Source organism: Daucus carota, chromosome 7, assembly GCF_001625215.2.
Source record: "Daucus carota subsp. sativus chromosome 7, DH1 v3.0, whole genome shotgun sequence".
In the NCBI taxonomy this organism is placed as follows: Eukaryota; Viridiplantae; Streptophyta; class Magnoliopsida; order Apiales; family Apiaceae; genus Daucus; species Daucus carota.
This window is the reverse complement of record NC_030387.2, coordinates 25,686,928-25,708,719: the sequence shown is the minus strand read 5'-3', so window position 1 is coordinate 25,708,719 and position 21,792 is coordinate 25,686,928. Positions and strand designations below refer to the sequence as shown.

Here is a 21,792-nt window from a genome sequence, read left to right as displayed (position 1 = left end):
CTGGTCCGATTCAACATTGATATGCATGTGTGGTTAACATTTTAGAGGAAAGCATAGATTGGTCCAATTTTAGTGGTAACATGCAAGTGAATATATACTAGCTTGCTTTTTGGAATATGTAGATCTTGAAAGAGAGTATATTGATAGATCAACTTCACCATATATATGCATATACCTAGCTATAAGATTAAAACTCCATGCAAGTGTGTTATGATACCCTACTTTTCTTCTACCTCATGAAACGAATCCAAAACCACATGCAAAGAGAACAACACAAAAGCAAAGAAACTAGTAGAATAAAGTGAAAACTTTGAAAACAAAGGAACCCTTTTTCCAACATTACCCACACCTCATTATTCTCTAATCAGAACTAGTTCAATACTTTCTCCATTCTTCCTTTATGTTTTCTTTACATATATATACAAGAGTTTCCTATTCTAACACCTTCACCCTTTCCATTTTCATCCAGTGTACTCTGGAATACTTCTTCTCATAATGGCTCTTGCAATGGCTTATTCGAAGAATATGGGGCCATTCATCTGCCTATTGATCATCATCATAGACGTGATCGCGGGCATACTTGGGATTGAAGCTGAGATATCACAGAACAAAGTGAAGCACTTGAGGTTATGGGTGTTTGAGTGCAGAGATCCGAGCTATGAAGCATTTAAGCTAGGATTTGCTGCTGCAATCATGTTGGCCTTTGCTCATGTTCTTGCTAACATGCTTGGGGGTTGCATATGCATGTGGTCCACCGAAGAATTGGATAAATCATCTGCTAACAAACAATTGGCTGTCTCTTCTCTAGTCTTGTCATGGTGCTTCATCTATCTATTTCTTCTCTTTATTTTGCTAAACAAACACACACACACACACACACATCATCTGTTTAGATAAAATGGTCCGCGTAGATTTTATTTTTCACGCATTGGCCTTATGAATCAGCAGGATCAGTTTTATGTTGCACAACAGAATCTGATCATCGGTCTGAGGTTATGTTGCTCAATGAGCTCTAACGACAACTTGTTAACAATGCAACCATTTTTATACTGCTGTATTATAATTTTTAGCAATGTTCATGCATATATGGTATTGATAGTGTGTTTAACACAAGAAAACTGAAACAGGATCATTTTGGTTATTGCATTCTCAATGTTGATAGCTGGAGCCTTATCAAACTCCCACTCAAGGGCTGATTGTGGAGTGTCTCATCATCGTTTCCTGTCGATAGGAGGGGTTTTGTGTTTCCTTCACGGACTATTTGCAGTGGCATATTATATATCTGCAACAGCTACCCTTGCAGAAGAGAAGAAATTAAACGAAGCAGCACCTGTAACAGCATGAACATTTAGGCAGAGACAATAATGCTTTTCTATTTGTTAAATTACGATTATCTTTCTGCCTGATTTGATTTATTATTGATGTAACCTTGTTGTTTTAGCTGTTTATTTCATTTACAATGTCATATGAATTGATTTAATAAAGTCAAGAAATTCTGATACCAGAGTTATATCTGTCATTTGCATTAAAATTATGAAGAAAAAAGATCACAGGAACTCTTATTTAGCTATAGAACTGTCAACAAGTACAGTCATGAACAATAGCTATAGAACTGTTAACCAATCCTATTATTTAGCTGATGTAGAAGCTCATCATCAGTTGTTCCGGATTCACATAAGATCGCGGCTCATATTAAGCACTCCCCACAACACAAAGCCACTGGCCGACAAACAATGCAGCGCAGTTGACATTCGGGTTGATGGAGTTGAACTCATCAGTTGACAATGCAAAACTCTGAGCAATGCTGAAGCAAGTATCTCCACTGCTCACTCCAGTCACCGAATCACATGTCGGGACTGATGCCTTTGCAAGCCTCCCTGTGTCAAAAATACAAACTCATAAACAAATTTGCATTACAATAATAACAAGGGAAATTCTGGAGAGTTATTGATCCAGATACTTACTGGGCAAAACTGATCTGCTTTCAGCAATGGTAAAGATGAGAAAAACAGCAAGTGTAAGAACGAGCAAGGCGCTTCTGTTGTAGCTTATCTTGGCCATTTCACTATTTGTTCTTGGAGTAAAGCAGCTAAGCCAGATAAGAGAAGAAGAATGCTTGCTTTCTTACTTTGTGTTGATGCTTCCTTAAACCTGACATTTATACTTTACATTCTGGAATGAGACCAACAAGTAAGCCAAAAATCATCGTTTCCTTCAAATTATACCAGCCCTCTTGTGACACCATGCGATTTAACCAATTAGACAGCCGATTTGTATTCCCATAACAGGTAGATGATCCACACACTTCAGTAAAACACTAAGTAAAAACTCAGATAAATAATTTAGTAACGCATGAGCCTGTTTGCAATGACTTAAAGCCCGGGTTTAAGTCATTTTGACTTTATAAGCTGAAAATGACTATTTCTGTAAGAAGTCAGAAGTCAACTTAAAGTCAGAAATAAGTCAGAAACTGACTTAAAGTCAGATTTTAGTTTGGCTTGATTTTTTTTGAACTTTTTTTTTTTGATAAAAATTACCCATAAGCCATATGTTACCAATAAATCACTTTTATTTTTATTATTATATTTTTAATAACTCATAAGTCATTAATAATTCAGAATTACTCAAACAAACATTTTAAACTCCCAACTTATCATATCACATGAGCCACGCTAAGTCATAAGCTCAGCCAAACGGCCTCTCTTAAATAGTGAATTGCAGACTACAGTAGTCATTTAGTTCTGGTTCACACATTTGTTTAAATAGTTTCATCGATCAACAGTTTCAGGTGTTTGAAAATTCAGGGTCGGTTGTTTTAGTGTACATGTGTGGAATTTTTGTCGTTTGACGATATATAACAAGGGTGTAGAGAAGAAAAGAACCAAGAAAGGTCTGTTGTGATCTTTTTGTTCCAATGAAATTTAATTGATCATCCTGAATTGTGATAGTTATCACCTCACCATATCGTGTCTTCAAGTTCAACTCTTTTGTTTAACAAGCACCCCTTGTTTGTAATACATGTCTGAACACCGCTGCTCTATTGTTGCAAATTATCGGAATTTCTTCTGGAATATGCACAAGATGCTTCCGCATCTCATGTTCTCCTGAACAACCATTCTAACTGTGCCGATTATTGTAGGCTACTTCCACAGATACATCAGTCTAGAATGCGTGACAAAAAAGAATCTAACAAAAGACTGAACAATTACTGAATACATCAAGAGAAGTACAAGTGACAAACAACGGGTCTTCTTATTTTTCACAATTTCCAGTATAACAACCTGTTAATGATCTTTGGATCGATTCTTTTTGAACAGCAACAAAAAAATGCTTCAGTTAATCGTAAGAACAAAGCTTGTATCATAATACCAGAACTTTTTTAACCAAGCTTAGCAAGAACATCATTAAGTGCAGTTACGGTTTCAGCATAGGCCTTCTCTGCTTTAGGAGTACTCTTCGTCTTGGCTGCATAGTCCAACTGGCAAAAGCACAAAAAATTTGAACAATTATAAACTAAACTATAGGCGGAAAAGTCCATTTTACATACGAGTAATGCTACGTACCGTTCCCAATTTTTTTTCCCAACACATGACAGACATATGACTGATTTTAATTGGGTGGTTTATGTGCATACAAGAGGTCTAATTATTATTAGCGTGAGTTGAACACTTTCTGGGGTACCTAACATTTTCCTTTACATACAGCTTATAACATGACATATGCTGATAGTATTAATTCGCGCAGAATGAAAAGACTTTGTTAATGAGCATAAGGAAGGTATCAACTCACTTCATTAATTACTTGGAAGAGCTTTCCTGCGAGTTCTTTGAGTAACTTCTTTTCGTCTTTTGGCTTTGCAGAAATAACAGTGTTGAGATCATAGCGCAGATATTCTGCCTTGGAACGCAGATCATTTTGCACATAAGGCCAGGCCTTCTTGTCGATGAGCTCCTTCACATTGATAATGTCCTTGGCCGAATCCTTAGCCCTCGCTGCTGCCTCTACTGGCGGCAATGGTTGCAGGTAAAACCGCTTTTTCAGTGGCTTATCGAGGTCCCTGGCCTCGTCTGAGTTGTCAGTTCCAGCTGCAAATTCACAAAATTATCAACAAAATTATTCGACTTATCATACTACCCGACTTTGTCAAATTTCAAATAATGTACATTATCAGAATACTAAAAACAACAAAAATCTCACGCAACAAAAAATCCGCTAATATAAATGCTGAAAATTAATCTAATGTAGATTAATTCCGAGGTGAATTAACTTTGTACATTAAAATTGCGTAAGATTTTTATTTTAATAACAACATTTCTAACATATTTGAAGATCTAGAAACAACAAAAATCTTACGCAATCCGCCTGATGGCGGTGGAGGTGGTCCAATTTTAATCGAATTCGCAGCAGCTAGCACATCTCTAGCAAAGGAGCCAACACCGAAACCAGCAACAACAGCAATGACTGCGCGACGACTAGTCTCGGTGTCAAATGACATCTGCTGAGCTCTAACACTGAACACTGGTGGAGCCAGGGTCACACGGGTGCAGCTAGCAGCTGAGCTTAAGCGAGTGGAGCCACTGAACTGGAGACTACCTTCCAAGACAGCATTGGAAGAACCAAGTAGACTGGCCATTGATGTCATTGCTCCAGACATCTCTATTGCACTTTACTATAAAAATTTGATGCTTGTAATAATGTTGTAAGCAAGTGATGGATAGGGAATATGTGGAATATAATGAGTTGTTGTCTTTAACCCCAAGTTCTGTCTTCATGTGCTGTACAAGTAAATCCAGTCAGCTAGCATCTTATCCTGCATTAACTTCATCTCACCCAATAGTAGCTTGACATGTAGATCTACATGTTGGATGGCCAGATTCATTGTTATTGTTATTATTGTTATTGTTATTAGGAATTTTAGCTCACTGAGTGAGCAGTTATATTTATCTATTTTTCTAAAATAAATATTTTTTGTTTTAACAAATAAAACTATTTTTACCTTCTAATTTAGCAATAATAAAATAACTATACGACACAAGTTCTAATAGATTGAAAAAGGGAAAATATCTAAAAGAAAGGGTTAATTATCTAGTTGATCACTAAAGTGGACTTAATGTATCAAATTGGTCACTGAATTCAAAACGGTATCAAGATGGTCACTGAAGTGGCCATAAATATCAAACAAGTACCTTGAAATATAAGTTCAAACAGTAAAAATATTATTTATAAAGTTTTACACATTATTTTTGAATGTTACCAAACCCAAGTAAAATTTATGACTTTTAATATTTATGATAATATATTTAAATTTTATCAAGTTTATTTATTATTTATTTTTAATTAAAACAAAGAAAATAACTATATAATAAAATATAAATAATAAATAAATTTGATCAAATATAAATATATTATTTTAAATACCAGAAGTCATGACCTTTTAGTTGGTTGTGATAACATTTAAAAATAATGTGTAAAACTTTATAAATAATATTTTTACTACTTGAACTCATATTTCAAGATACTTGTTTGATATTTATGGCCACTTCAGTGACCATCTTGATACCGTTTTGAGTTCAGTGACCAACTTGATACATTAAGCCCATTTCAGTGACCAACTTGATAATTAACCCGTAAAAGAAACAATAAACAATATATCGGGATCAGTGTTCCAGAATCTGATTTAGAGTTAATCGAAAATCGGGGATTAATCGGAATGAAGATCAGATGTATTTTATTATTAAAATATTATTTAATATTTAGTTATTATTGAATTTGTTATTTATTAATAAATACATCTTTACCATATCATTTAATAATTGTTCATATTCAAAATGGTATAGTATTTTGATTTTAATAAATTATAATTTATATTTCAATTTTTATAAGGATTAGTTGAATTTCAAAAATCGAATCCATCGATAACATTGCAGGAGATTAATTAGTTAAATCGGGATTTTTTAAAATCTATTAAACATTGCATGAGAGGTTTTTTCTTTTTTCTTTTTGTCACGACATGAGAGGTATTTTAATAGGGAAAATTAATTTAAAGTTCCCTGAACTATTGGTGTTTTATTGTCTAGATCCCTGAAATAAAGATTCCAATATCCGGATCACTTATGTTTTCAGTTTTCTTATTTGAGTCCTTCTGTTAACTAAGATTCTAACGGACGTTAGAATCTCGCTCAGACTTGTTGACACGTGTATATGAATTTTATTTTAGAGGTCCTTGAACTATTAGTAATTTTTTTTATCTAAATCCTTTCATTAATTTAAAATTTATTTTGTATTAAGATACTGAAATTTAATAGTTTTAGAAGGTATTCAAATTTTAGTACAACCTAAACTTTTTAATTCGTAATTATTTTAAAAGTCTAATAGATAATAAAAAACATTAATATAACACAGTAAAATAAACATTAATATATTTATTAATATAACACAATAAATATATTAATGTTTATTTTACACAATAAATAAATTAATTTTTACTAATTAATTAATAAATATTATTTATTTTACTGTGTTATATTATGGTTTAACTCGTGCTTCCATGTATCTTAATTTATTGTTTATTAGTTTTTTTATTATATAATAAATGACATGTAAAAGAGACTAGTCAAGAACATTGTCATAACAAACACAAAGCTTATAGTCTTATTGTAAAAAAAAAGACCTCACAAGATATTGGCCCTGTTTGGAAGATAGAGGTTTGGGCCAAAATTAGAGGTTTGGGGTGGTTTAGAGATTTGACCACTAAAATCCGCTAATATAAGTGTTTGGTAGTTAGCGGATTTAAATAAAGGTTTGGACCCAGAAAGCTAATTTTGAAAAAGCTACTTTGAGGAGTTTTTTGGGTTAGAGGTTTTGGTTTGTGTCAGAAAAAGCTAATCAATCCGCTATTAATCAAACAGTTTTACGAGAAACAACTAATTCAATCCGCTAGTCAAAAAATCTATTTCAATCCGCTAGTCAAAACATCTGAATTAATCTGCTAACAGCTAATCCCCAAACAGAGCCATTGTCAAAAACTCTAATAACAAATCAATTTTGAATTTATTTAACTTAAAAGCCATGTTACAATTCAATATTAATTTGTCAAATAACTATCAATATTAATTTTGCAAGAATTCCAATTGGTGTTACACATAATATTATCTATTAGACATTTAAAATAATTACGAATTAAAAAACTTAAGTTCTACTAAAAATTGAATACCTTCTAGACCGATTAAATGTTAGTATCTTAATACATAATAAATTTCGAATGATAAAAAAAAGTGCTTAGTTTCGTTTAAATCAATGGAAAGACTCATATAAGAAAATTACTAATAGTTTAGGGATCTTTAAAATAAAATTAATATACACGTGTCAACAATTCTGCCATGTCATCGAGATTCTAACGTCCGTTGGAATCTCATTTAACGGAAGGACTCAAACAAGAAAACTGAAAACGTAAGTGATCCGGATATTGGAATCTTTATTTCAGGGACCCAGACAATAAAACAACAATAATTCAGTGATCTTTAAATTAATTTTCCCTATTTTAATATAATCTATAATCTATTTATCTGTTTATTTATAAGAAAAAAGGATGAGTATTAGGACCCAACAAACGACCCGACCGGAGCGGCCCGTTAGCTAAAGTGTAACGAGTAGAAGCGAAGCGCCACTTCTCATTTTCAAACTAATTCAAATTTCTCATTCACCTACGCTCTCTCTCTTACTTTCACTCTCTCCCCAAATCGAACAATCTAGGGTTCAATTTCAACATCTCATTTATCTCTGCAATTCACATCCACTTATACAGACAATCTCCTTGTATCTTCCTTCGTCGCTGGCGAAATGGCCTCACGGAATCAGAATAAACCCCCTCCTCGCACTCCTCTCACTGTAACTCTCTCTCTCTCTTTTTCAGCTAATTTACTTATTTGCTTCAATTTAGGTACAAATTTGTGGCTTTATGAGCTTTAGGGTTTGTTTTTGATATCAATTTTAGGGCTTTGCTTTCGATTTGTTGTTTCGGTGTTTATTTGAGATCTCTCTTTGTTGATAATTATTTTTGATTTTGTGCTTTTATGTCTGTTTTGTGGTGAATGAGCTAGAATTGGGTTAAAGATGCAATGATTAAAAACATGAAGACATTACTTGGTTAAATTATGTCGTAAGCTTAGTTTGTTTTGTGGTGGATGAGCTAGAATTGGGTTTCTGTGTTGAAGCTTTCTTCTATTTTTATAAATTGTTACTTCTCTTTGAATTGAATTTTTTTTAGAGTTATGGTGGATAGACCCTATATTGCACCTTTATCTTGATTCCGGTTGGAAGTTGTTATCACTGGAATCTATAAACGATATGCTTCCTTACAATGTGCTTCAGTCCATCCTTTTTTTCCGTCTAAACATATTACATAATGGGTAATGCTCAACTATCTTATGGTTGTTGAATTTGGAGAACGGACCGATTGACAAGAACAGTCTAATTGGGTATGCTCAAATTTAAAAATTTGGCTGTTTAACTTGGTTTTTTGTTTTTCAGAAAATTAGTAGCCAAGATGATGGACCTAATGATAAGCGTAGGAAGGTCGCATCTGGAAGGATAACGGGATCTACAGCCGCAAGCCGAAGGAGACAGGTCTCGGCCGTGGTGACTAATCGCCAAGATGCTGTGGTCGGTGGCAATGCTGAGTCTGTAAATGAAGAGTTGGAGAATGTAAAACTAGAGTTCACAAAGGAGGAGGTTGACGTGTTGCTGAATGAGAAGATTAGAGCCAAAAAGTTTGACTTAAAGGTTAGATTCATTATATATGTTATATGCATGTACAGTACTGTACATATTATGCACCTTCTGAAGTTGATTGCATTTCCAACATGATTAAAGTTTAATTTTAAAGTTGTTTTGCTTTTATATTGAAAGGGCCTTATCATTAAGTTACATCTATCCCCTTCCCTTCAGTTCAATATGCCATCATAAGGAAGTATGTGAATAAGCTGACTGTTTTTTTTTTTTTGGTGTTTGGTGCTTGCTGGATTTACTTGTCTTATTTGCATATATAGGGTAAAATGGAACAGATGAATGAGCACATAAATAAGCTCAAGCTCTGCATCAAATGGTTCCAAGGTAATGAAGAAGGACACATTCAAGAACATGAAAAGCTTAATAGTTCGTTAGAATCAGCCGAGAGAAGATTTACAGAAACAGGTTAGTTTTTCTGTAAAGTAATTTAGACTAAAATTAAAAAAATGACCTTCTAATGTCATGCTTCTTTTTCTTTATGTTAGAAATTGCAATGAAGGCCAGGGAGGAAGAACTGAATAAAGTTTTAGATGAATTAAAGCTGAATATATCTTCCTTGAAAAATAAGTTGGCCGAGGAAGAATCTTTAAAATTGGTAAAATTTACAGTCAAATATTTTTGCTATCTTATATGAATATATATGTTCCTATTTTTATCCTTGTACATACCTTTAATCATAGATGTTAATAGGATGCAATCGTATCGCACAAGAGAGAAAAGGAAGCAAGGGATGAGTTGGAAAAGTTGCAAGCTGCTTTGAGTGAAGAGCATCAAAGGGCCAAGCAGGAGATAATGGATATCAATCAGAAGGTAATATTTTTAGTAATTTTAGTACCATTTACCAAAGTATCATTTTATAATTTCAGTTCAGATGCGGAGTGTTTAATATTAATACAATGCTTTCTATTTTTTGAGAATGTGTAGTTTGCATCTGTCAATGCTGATCATAAGCGGTTACAAGAATACAATAAAAGCTTGCAGCACTACAACAGACAACTGCAGACAGATGTTGCTACTGCTACTGAATCAGTCAAAAGAATTGAAAAAGAGAAATCAGCTATAGTGGAGAACCTAAGCACGTTAAGAGGCCACCATAAATTGCTGCAGGAACAATTAACTTCCTCCAAGGTATGCCCTTTTTCATTTAAATTATCAAACATCAGTGATTATATTTGCCGGACAAGATTATGCATTGTTATTTGTATCATAACTCTGAGAATCCTTGATTCTCAAGCATTCATTAATTGTGAAAGTAAATTATATCCTGGGCATATTTTGCGTGTCAATGAAAGAGTTTCCTATTGCAATCTTACGAGACTGAGTTTTCACTAGACAGAAATGCCAATTTTATTGCATAATAAATCATTCAGCAGGTAAATGTTATTTATCTGCATTGAACACTAGAAAAGTCCGGACTTTATCTGCATTGAACTTTAGAAAATTTCAGACAAGTTCACATAAATTTAAGATGTGTTTGCTTCTGCAACTTTTTATATTATTTAACCTCTGTGACCTCCCTTGGTCAATAAATGCTCATCACTTTTCGCCTATCAAGTTCTGTTCCTACTTGATAAATGCCATGAAGGCAATATTCACATAATTTTTTATCAAATAATTTTCTTAATAATCCTTTCGCCATTCCTACAGCTAGGAAAACTTTATAGGGTTAATAATTATATAGGATTATATAAAAAAGTGTCCAAGTCATGTTAGTATAAGAAAGCAACATATTTTCTGAGAATAAGTTGGGAGTTATCGGATCTCATATGGTATTTTAACAGGCTCTTCTCGACGAGGCTATTATGAAAAAAGAATCACTGGGAAGTGAAATTGTGATACTTCGAGGAGAATTACAACAAGTTAGAGAAGATCGTGATCGACAATTGTCAGAAGTGCAGGAATTAACTGCCACCGTAGCCAAGTACAAAGAAAGTACTGGAAAATCAGTTGCTATGTTGGATAGTCTGACTTTGAAATCAGACGCTTTGGAGGTTAGTAACAGGTTGATTTGCAACGTTAACTAGGCCTTCTTGGTTTGCTGGTTTCTGATATGTTAGGTTCATTTTGCACTTTGCAGGAAAGATGTTCAACTCAAATTGAACAAATCCGTTTATTAGAGCAGCAGTTAGCTGCAGCAAATGAGAAACTAAAGGTTGCAAAAATCGTTTTAGATATTTTCCGTTGCACAGCTATTTACAATTTGCATTTCCTTTACTTTTATTACCCTTGATGGTCGTTATATGAATCTTCAGATCACTGATTTATCCACTTCAGAGATAAGGATAGAATTTGATAAGAAAAATCAAGTTGTCAGTGAACTCCAACAGCGACTTAGAGAGGCGGAACTACAAATTGCAGATGGAGAAAAGTTGCGAAAGAAGCTTCATAACACAATTTTAGTAGGTTAATTTTCTCATGTTACCTGTTTTATCATTCCTGTGTACAGTTGCTAACTAATTTCTACTACAGGAACTGAAAGGAAATATTCGTGTATTCTGCAGAGTTCGGCCTCTGTTGCCGGATGATTCTCATGCAACAGATCCTGCTGTTTCTTTCCCTACCTCAGGAGAACTAGTAGGCCGCGGTATTGATTTAATTCAAAGTGGTAAGAAAGTCACTAATATATGTGCGCCTGTGTGGTGATAACATGTTTTTGCTCAAAGTTATTCCCTCCAGTTACCTCCTAGGCTCGAAATTTAGTCATGTATCTTTTAAACTTCTGTTTGACAGGACAAAAGTATCCTTTCACTTTTGACAAGGTGTTCTCCTTTGAGGCTTCCCAACAAGATGTTTTTGTAGAAATATCACAGCTGGTGCAGAGTGCTCTTGACGGCTACAAGGTGATTCTTCTTTTGTCTCCTGGGATTAGTGTTCAATGTAATAGCATAGTGATTGAACGTTCTATTTGGACTGAAGTGCAAAGCTGTCATGGCCTCCTGGGGCATATCGCAACGCTCGAAAGTTAGGTGTGAGTTGCTGAAGTTTATTAAAGTGAAGCGCAAAGTACATAAAACTGTACATATGATAAAATTGATAAAATTACTAGCAATAAATATAAACTTGTCAGGTTAAAGTTGATGTAATTAACAAGACTGGAATAGAACTAGGGTTTATAATAACCGAAGAGGACTAGCAAGGTGTTCAAGATAAATTAATCATCTTCATCACATATCTAGGGCTGCTAAAATCTTGATTAAGATTATTATCATGATCCTCAGCACGTTTATATTCTTCTCTGTTTTTTTTTCCTCATGAATCTCCTCCACGTGAACTAAGCGCCTTTTACTGTCACTTTTAAGATCTGTGTGATTGTGACAGTAATATTCTACGAGTATATATTTTAATATTTTCTTGCTTATGCACACTTTTAAGTTTTAATACCTTGCTGCCTTTGTTAATATGAAAACACACACACACACACACATATTAGTTAGTAAGTACATATGACTATCTGACTCAATGTCTGACTTTTTGTCAAAATGGATTTTGTATTGGTAGGTTTGTGTATTTGCCTATGGCCAGACAGGGTCAGGTAAGACATTTACCATGATGGGTAGACCAGAAGCTCCGGAGCAGAAGGGCCTAATACCGAGATCATTGGAACAGATATTTCAGACAAGCCAGGCCTTGAAAGCCCAAGGGTGGAGATTTAAAATGCAGGCAAGTTGCTTGTTTTTAAATTTGTTTGTTCAGAATTAGACAATGTTGTATCACAATAATTTGCAAAGTGCATGTTCTTAACTAGCTGTGTTAATATCAGGCCTCAATGTTAGAAATTTATAATGAAACGATACGTGATTTGCTATCACCGCGATCAACTTCCTCAGACATCAATCGTACTGAAAGTGGCGGTTTAGGGAAGCAATACTCCATTCGACATGATGCAAATGGAAATACATATGTTTCTGACCTCACCATTGTGGATGTCTGTAGCATAAATGAGGTTTCCTCTCTTTTGCAGCAGGCTGCACAAAGCAGGTACGTTATACAATGTTTCCCTTTTGTCTTATCAGTATTTTATGTTTGACACAGTAACAACTTGGAAGTTATTGCCTAGAGACCTCTTTTTCTCCTACTTGCGAACATTATTTCAAGTTGAATCAATATTGTAATTCTCTTTATTTAACTCCGTCTCTGTAATTTGTCAGAAAACTGTGACAAGAATATTTATTTGTTCCAATTTTGATAAGTTCATTTTCTGCCAGGTCTGTTGGCAAGACTGACATGAATGAGCAGTCATCTAGAAGTCACTTTGTATTCACTTTGAGAATCTATGGAACAAATGAGGTATGTTTTTGTTATTCTGATTTTGAATTAGGTGAATAGAATTACTAATACGATTCATACTGTAAAATGTAGTTATGATACATAACTTATAAGCAAAAAGTTACCTAAGAATCATGATAAAATCTTGTGTTATAACAAGATTCCCTAAAAATATAATTACACTTCAACATCTCTTGGTCTGTAAGGTAAAACCTCATGCTTATGTAATACAAATATATTCTATATCAAGCTAATAATTTTGATCCTTCAGAGCACTGAGCAACAAGTTCAAGGTGTGTTGAATCTTATTGATTTAGCTGGTAGTGAACGACTAGCACGGAGCGGAGCAACAGGAGATCGACTCAAGGAAACACAGGTATCCCATATGTTGACTAAGCCTGAGCCCTAATCGTATTTTCCAAGTTTTTTTAGTGTCAATTTGTTGTGCTGATTTAGCAGTTCTGTCAAACAGGCCATAAATAAGAGTTTGTCATGCTTGAGTGATGTTATTTTTGCTCTTGCAAAGAAAGAAGACCATGCTCCATTTAGAAATTCGAAGTTGACATATCTTCTTCAGGTATATCCTTTTTTGTACCTCTTTAAACAAAATTAAAATTGTTAATTACCATGACAGTCATGCCAGAGTTTTCTGTCACTGTAACAAAACAATGTAGTTCTCCATTTTTGATAAAGATTCTCACACTATTATTCAAGCAGTCTTGTAACACCAAGCCCTAAATTTTAATTAAATTTGTTCACTTTATTTTGAATAATTTGAAAGACCCCTGTCACTAATTACATAATTATAGGGGTAAATATAAGCTGATTTTGTAAAATCTTTATATTTGCACGAAAAAAAAATAGTTATGGCTTGTTGGAAGTATCTGAAGTTGATAAAGAGATGCTCTGCTAAAGAAGTCACTGATTATTTTCTTTGACTTGTGCAGCCTTGTCTAGGTGGAAATTCCAAGACTCTTATGTTTGTGAATATTTCTCCGGACCCGTCTTCTACCAATGAGTCATTGTGCTCACTTCGATTTGCTGCCAGAGTGAACTCCTGTGAGATTGGGATTCCTCGAAGACAAACTATCAGGCCTCTCGAGTCTTCTCGCCTCAGTTGTGGTTGAACTTGTAGAGACTCATCCTATTTGTTCTGTTGCATCTTGCAACTTTTTCTGTTGTAGCATATCTGATATGTTTTCCATATAATTTGAGTGTACTATTGTAGTTGTGGTGGTGTTAAGACTTAATAGGCTTTCATTCTTAATGTAACCACTCTATCCCCATTCTTGGGATGGTTTATATAATAACAATTAAAAATCTTTTATATGATTTGATAAAGTCTTTTTTTAATGATATTTCAGATCTAGTTGAATCCCTTTTAGGGAAATTCCTATTAACCATAAGAGTGATCACCTCAAAAATGAATTCTTATTTGGTTCAGAGTAAAGTATACTTTGTGTACGTGCATTTTACATGATACTATAATTCAAAACTACCGCATGCGATACCAACTTTATGTCGTGTGTATTGCTGTCAAGTTTTGTGAACTCCGTCTATTGTTTTTAGGGTGTATATGCCTTTTCATTGTTTGCTTGTCCTTGTAATTATATATCATGTTGCCTTTACCTCATTTCAGCATCTTTTTCTTGTATAAACCCTGATTTGAAGCACTCTCTCCCCCACACACAGTAAATGCTTGCTGCTTGAAGAGTGTGATGCGAGTCTTGACCTTATGTGCGACTGTTATCGTATGAGTGAGGAGACTGTTATCGTATGATTGAGGAGAAGACACATTGGTATAGTTAACGTATAGTGTTAACGGAAGTAGGAGGTTCCCTGAGTGCTACGGAGAAATGTTGGTTTTATATTGTGGCATTTTGCACTTAGTTTACAGGGATTTTTGTGGGTAAGGCCGTTAGTTCTTATACCGGGGTCATAAAACACGTTCGGGCCAAACTATAGACGTTAGGTTAAGGACATGCCGCAGAGGGGTAAAAATTTGAAATCGGAAAATTACCTCCATGACACGACGTAAGAAAAACTAAATCAATTTGAAAGAAATAGTGTTTGCGAACTAGTTCAGCATTAGTATAATTAGAATAGAATGAACGTAAACATAAGAAGCAAAATAAGGCTAGTTGATAATAATTATTCTGTTAAATAAGCTAATTCATCACTACACTATATAAGAACTTTTAGTTGAATCATTAATCCAAAAAAATTTGGATCAAATACTTGGATAACTAAAATATCTCAATTGGGTGTTAGTCGTTAATCCAGTTAAATAAAAATATGGTAAATATATGTGAAAAGTGACATGGCCGATCCAATCTCATGTATGTTATTTTCACCCTCCCTCTTTTCAAAATTTATGTGACACTACTTATCTTCCCTTCACTACCAAATCCCTGACACTCTTTCTTCCAAAGCCTTTAGCTACATTGGAAGGATAAGTCAAATTTTATATTACTTCGAACCAAGCATGTCGTGTTACAGATTTTGTTGGAATGTTGTTGTGATGTTTCTGTTAGAAAATGGAAAGTTTAAAGCATATTTTTTAATATGTTCTTGATGTAATTTCCGGGACATTTTCTTAGTGAAATCCATTGAGAAATAGAGTTGAATACAGTGGCTTGAAAGAGCTTGAAATGAGAATGTGATTCATTTAATCTGGACAAATAAATCTGGTCAGTATATCTGATAGATACAGATTCATTGAATCTGGACAAATGAATCTGGCCAGTATCTCTAACAGATACAGATTCATTGAATCTGGACAAATGAATCTGGTCAGTATATCTGATAGATACAGATTCATTGAATCTGGACAAATGAATCTGGTCAGTATATCTGACAGATACAGATTCATTGAACCTGGACAAATGAATCTGGTCAGAATGTCTGACAGATACAGATTCACTGAACCTGGACAAATGAATCTGGTCAGAATGTCTGACAGATACAGATTCATTGAACCTGGACAGATGAATCTGGACAGTGTGTTGGTGGCTTGGCCTCACTATAAATAGTGAGCCTCGACACTTGAGTTGAAGCACGGGAAAAACACAAACACCATTCTCATTCTTCTCTATTACACTCTCACCATCTACTCCGATATATACACATATACATACTGTTCTCGGGCGAACTGAGGTGTTGATCGCTGTTGATCGTACTCGTGTCTGTGAGCGGTTCGGTCTGTGCTGTTTTATCCTGGGAGCGATATTGCGACTATCCATCACAGCGTAGTGGGGAATAATCACTTCAAGAACAGTCTAGTCTTCATCGAAGGGCTAGGCGACTCAGCTGTTCTGTATACTAAATTCTAGCGACGGTGTAAGGTGCGCCTTTTTCTTTTTCTTTTTTTGTAATTTATCAGTCACTGATTATTGTATATACGATCTTCGTGCATGCTATATTGTTGTTGTTTCGTTGGCCTACTCTTGTTTATATAATATAACTGCTCTACACATTGTTGCTGTGATTTTCACTGTGACTCCCAACAATCTTGAAGTGATTAACTGTTATATTGTGTAGTAAGCAAAATGGTTAATGAGATTGCGGATTCTGTTGTTGGTGGTGGTGCTGGTTCTGGGTCTGGTGTTACTAGTAACATCGATTGGACTACGTATCGTTTTCCACAGCCCATCGATTTATCAGGTATTCCTGATAAATTCGGTGGGGGAGTTTCTTTTTCTCGCTGGCAGAAAAAGATGAAACTGTGGCTTACGGTTAAGGGTCTGTGGCCGGTGTTACAGTACGAGAAACCAGTTGTGGTACAGGAAAAAGCTGAAACCCTTAAGGCCTATGCTATGTGGGAGGAAAAGGATGGGGTGGCTAGGGCTGCTATTCTAGCAGCCTTAACGAACACTCTGTTCGATGTTTACTCATCTGACTCCTACACTGCTAAGACCTTGTGGGAGAAACTTGATCAGACACACAATACTGACTCGCAAGGGTTGGAAAAGTATTCTGTGGCTAAGTTCCTGGACTTCAAACTGGTGGATTCAAAATCCATGACTGAGCAGGTGCATGAGTTTGAGACGTTGGTGCATGCTTTGAAGGAGTCCGGAATGGACCTTCCTGAAAAGTTTTTGGTTATGTCTGTGATTGAAAAGCTCCCTAAGTCTTGGGAAGAGTTTGCACTCTCCCTGAAAAGGCAGAAGGGAGAGATCACTTGGACTAACCTGATGCTGGACATCTCTGTGCAGGAGCAGCACAAGTCCAAACAGGGACATGTGATGCCAACTGAATCTGGTAGCTCGAAGGTCAATGTAGTGACTGTGGGACAGAAAAGAAAGTCTGTCGCTAAGAAGGTGAACACTAAGCCCAAAACTGACAAGGGCAAGGCTAAGAAATCAAAGGCCAACAAACCATGTTGGTCTTGTGGACAGGTTGGTCATTGGAGTAAGGACTGTCCTGTAAAGAAAGCAAAGAAAGCTGAGGTGGTAGCACAAGCAAATACTGTGCTTGGAACCACTGATGGGCCTGTGCTTAACATGGTTGTTGGTGAGGCTGTTGCTTCTGAAACCAATGACGGGTATGTTAAGTACAACCCTGAACTATTTTCCACTTATCTGTCTAATGAGTGGTTGATTGATACGGGAGCTAATGTGCACATTTGTGCTGATATTACTCTCTTTGTATCTTATCAACAGGCTCATGGGATGACAGTGACGATGGGGAATGCTAGTGCAGCTCAAGTTCGTGGAATAGGAAACGTGGACCTGAAGTTTGCTTCAGGGCGTGTTCTATCCCTTACTAGAGTGCATCATGTTCCCGAGATTCGTAGAAATATTATTAGTGGAAGTTGTTTAGTTAAAAATGGCTTTGAACTTTCTTTAAAGTGTAATAAAGTAGTTATTACCCAGACTGGTGTGTTTTTTGGCAAAGGCTACTTGTCAGACGGCTTGTTTTTAATAAATGTGGAGCCTGTTTTAGGCGGTTTTATTAATAATACTGCTTCTCCTTCTGTTAATAATATTGAATCATCCGATTTGTGGCACTCTAGGCTTGGTCATTTAAATTTTGGTGCTCTAAAGAATATGATGAACTTAGAGTTGATTCCAAAGCATGCCATTGATAAGAAAACTAACTGTCAAGTATGTGTGACAGCTAAACTAACAAGGAAACCTTTTCATAGTGTGGTTAGGGATTCTGACTTGTTAGATTTAGTGCACTCGGACATATGTGAATTTGGTGGTGTGTTGACTAAGGAACACTGTAGATATTTCATTACCTTTATAGATGATTGTAGTAGATATTGTTATGTTTATTTGCTTAAACATAAAGATGAAGCACTTGAAAAATTCATTAGATTTAAAACTGAAGTTGAAACACAAACTGGTAAAGTACTTAAACGTTTGAGATCTGATAGAGGTGGTGAATATACGGGAAACACCTTTAATGAATTTTGCAAGAGCAATGGTATAATTCATGAGGTGACTCCACCATATACACCTGAGTCTAATGGGGTGGCAGAACGAAAGAACAGAACTTTTAAAGATATGATTAACAGTATGTTGATTAATTCGGGGTTGCCTAAGTACATGTGGGGGGAGGCTCTGAATACAGCTTGCCATATTCTGAATAGAGTCCCTCTGAAACATATGGACAAGACACCTTACGAATTATGGAAAGGCAAGAAAACTAGTATAAAGTATCTTCGTGTGTGGGGGTGCCTTGCTAAAGTACTTGTCCCTGAACAGAAGAGAAAGAAACTAGGGCCGAAAACTGTTGATTGTATCTTTCTGGGCTATCTCGAAACCACTACAGCTATGAGATTTTTAGTATTAAAATCTGACATAGATGGTATAGTGGCAAACACGATAGTTGAGTTTCGTGATGCAACATTCTTTGAGGATGTGTTCCCTATGAAGACTGGTATACCTCATAGTTCTTCTAGTGATGATCCTACTCACACATCTAGTTCTATTCCCGATCATGTGGAAAAGATGACAAATGTGGGGGCAGATCCTACTAGTAACTCTACTCCTAATGAAGTTGAGGAACCTAGAAGGAGCAAGCGTGCGAAGGTAGTTAAGGACTTTGGAAGTGATTTTATCACTTACAATGTCGAGGACGAACCTTTGACTTTCCGACAAGCCATGGATTCTTCGGAATCTAGGCATTGGAAAGGCGCTGTGAAGAGTGAAATTGACTCTATTGTTTCTAACGGAACATGGGAGTTGGTTGACCTCCCTCCTGGGTGTTCTACTATAGGATGTAGGTGGATCTTCAAAAGGAAGATGAAACCAGATGGCTCAATAGATAAGTATAAAGCTAGATTGGTTGCTAAAGGTTTTAGGCAAAGAGAAGGTATTGACTACTTTGATACATACTCTCCTGTTGCAAGATTGACAACGATCCGAATGCTTGTAGCATTGGCTTCCGTACATGGTCTTATCATCCATCAAATGGATGTAAAGACAGCTTTTCTTCATGGTGATCTTGAAGAAGAGATTTATATGGATCAGCCTGAGGGATTTGTTGCATCTGGCAATGAGAGCAAAGTATGTAAGTTAGTCAAATCCATCTACGGCTTGAAACAAGCACCTAGAGACTGGCACAAAAAGTTTGATGACACTGTTTTGACTTTTGATTTTATTGTTAATGATAATGACAAGTGTGTCTACTATAAGGTTAAAGGAAATGAACATATTGTGTTGTGCTTGTATGTGGATGATATACTACTGTTTGGAACCAATATTGAGATTATTAACGAGACAAAGAATTTCTTGAAAAGACACTTTGAAATGAAGGACATGGGTGAGGCGAATGTGATTCTTGGACTCAAGTTGACTCAATCAACTGAGGGAATAACCTTGTCACAATCTCATTATATAGAGAAATCTATACTTGAGAAGTATGGTTATTCAAATTGTAGAATTGCTAGTACACCATATGATCCTAAAGTTGCTCTTATCAAGAATGCTTCAGGTGTACCTGTGTCTCAGTTAAGATATTCTCAGATTATTGGTAGTTTGCAATATCTTGCTAATGGTACTAGACCAGATATAACATATTCAGTGTCTAAGTTAGCAAGATATACAAGCTGTCCAAACAGAACTCATTGGGATGCTCTAGATAGAGTACTTAGATATCTGAAAGGCACCATATATCTTGGGTTGCACTACAGGAGATATCCGAGTGTGCTTGAGGGATATAGTGATGCAAGTTGGATAGCTAAGAAGTCTGGTTCCAATGGAGTGACTGGATATCTGTTTACCCTTGCGGGTGGAGCAGTATCCTGGAAGTCGACTAGACAGACTATAGTAACTCGGTCTACGTTTGAGGCCGAGTTGTGTGCATTGGATGCCACGGGTACGGAGGCTGAATGGTTACATGGACTCATGTCTGTGTTACCTGTAGTAAGTCGTCCGCTACCGGCAATTTCTGTTCATTGTGATAGCCGTACAACTATCGACAAGATCAGAAGTGTCAAGTATAATGCTAAAACAAAGAGACACATCCAAGTTAGACTTAAGTCTATAAGGGGTTTGGTGTCTGATCGGACTATTGCTATTGAGTTCATTGGAACTCAAGATAACATAGCTGATCCACTGACTAAAGGGCTTGAGCATGCTGTTGTCCTTAAGTCAAGGTTGGGGATGGGACTGATAACCCATCATGATTCATCTACAGCGGGAACCCAATACATCTGAGAGGAGATCCCTCAAAGTGTATTCAATGTGGTAAACAAGCTGTAAGGGTGGATCGGTAGTACCTTTAACTACAATGTAGATACTTATGCATCTGAGTCTATCCCCTGCAAACCTAAAAGGTACTGACACTGCAAGTATAGCAAGAGTTTTTAGAACTCTGAATGGGGTCAAGTCATTTGACGAGATGGTTGCAGTACATCTCTGGAGATGCCCAGCTAAGCGAATGTAATTGTGAGGTCGCAATTAGAGGAAAGGGGTTATTCCTTGAAACATTCGACGAACAGGATCGAGACACGACCATTAATGTCTCAAAGCCGTAGATCGGCACCATAGCCTTTGACTTGTCGTCGTCTATGGAGTGTGGTTACACCCAACGGATAGAGATTCAAGGTGAAACAATCCATCTATATCCGGTAGCCATCGAAGTAGGGGACTTAGGAGGGTTCAAACCCGGAAGGGTACCTACTCTGAAAAACAAGTCATGATGATGACTAATATGCATCTCTATATGGATTTGTGGGGGATTGTTAGAAAATGGAAAGTTTAAAGCATATTTTTTAATATGTTCTTGATGTAATTTCCGGGACATTTTCTTAGTGAAATCCATTGAGAAATAGAGTTGAATACAGTGGCTTGAAAGAGCTTGAAATGAGAATGTGATTCATTTAATCTGGACAAATGAATCTGGTCAGTATATCTGATAGATACAGATTCATTGAATCTGGACAAATGAATCTGGCCAGTATCTCTAACAGATACAGATTCATTGAATCTGGACAAATGAATCTGATCAGTATATCTGATAGATACAGATTCATTGAATCTGGACAAATGAATCTGGTCAGTATATCTGACAGATACAGATTCATTGAACCTGGACAAATGAATCTGGTCAGAATGTCTGACAGATACAGATTCACTGAACCTGGACAAATGAATCTGGTCAGAATGTCTGACAGATACAGATTCATTGAACCTGGACAGATGAATCTGGACAGTGTGTTGGTGGCTTGGCCTCACTATAAATAGTGAGCCTCGACACTTGAGTTGAAGCACGGGAAAAACACAAACA

General features: G+C 35.9%; 3 protein-coding genes across 3 annotated transcripts; 2 read left to right on the top strand and 1 right to left on the bottom strand.

The window, feature by feature from the left end:
* The first annotated feature begins 63 nt into the window (after window positions 1-63).
* Window positions 64-1,476, top strand: LOC108195597 (protein DESIGUAL 2). The gene is made up of 2 exons (XM_017362577.2): window positions 64-818; window positions 1,128-1,476. The coding sequence occupies exons 1-2, from the start codon at window positions 496-498 to the stop codon at window positions 1,342-1,344; spliced, it is 540 nt and encodes a 179-aa protein (XP_017218066.1). The 5' UTR covers window positions 64-495; the 3' UTR covers window positions 1,345-1,476.
* A 1,711-nt stretch (window positions 1,477-3,187) lies between these two features.
* Window positions 3,188-4,774, bottom strand: LOC108193858 (oxygen-evolving enhancer protein 3-1, chloroplastic). Its single transcript, XM_017360695.2, has 3 exons — window positions 4,354-4,774; window positions 3,790-4,085; window positions 3,188-3,478 (listed from the first exon to the last, which is right to left on the bottom strand). Exons 1-3 carry the CDS (start codon window positions 4,652-4,654, stop codon window positions 3,380-3,382), a joined length of 696 nt encoding a protein of 231 aa, XP_017216184.1. The 5' UTR covers window positions 4,655-4,774; the 3' UTR covers window positions 3,188-3,379.
* A 2,881-nt stretch (window positions 4,775-7,655) lies between these two features.
* LOC108193507 (kinesin-like protein KIN-14C) lies at window positions 7,656-14,411 on the top strand. The gene is made up of 17 exons (XM_017360191.2): window positions 7,656-7,887; window positions 8,530-8,781; window positions 9,048-9,192; window positions 9,273-9,382; window positions 9,478-9,597; window positions 9,712-9,915; window positions 10,569-10,778; window positions 10,865-10,939; window positions 11,040-11,186; window positions 11,257-11,392; window positions 11,518-11,627; window positions 12,286-12,447; window positions 12,548-12,765; window positions 12,993-13,074; window positions 13,325-13,429; window positions 13,526-13,630; window positions 14,001-14,411. The coding sequence occupies exons 1-17, from the start codon at window positions 7,840-7,842 to the stop codon at window positions 14,178-14,180; spliced, it is 2,409 nt and encodes an 802-aa protein (XP_017215680.2). The 5' UTR covers window positions 7,656-7,839; the 3' UTR covers window positions 14,181-14,411.
* Window positions 14,412-21,792: the final 7,381 nt, after the last annotated feature.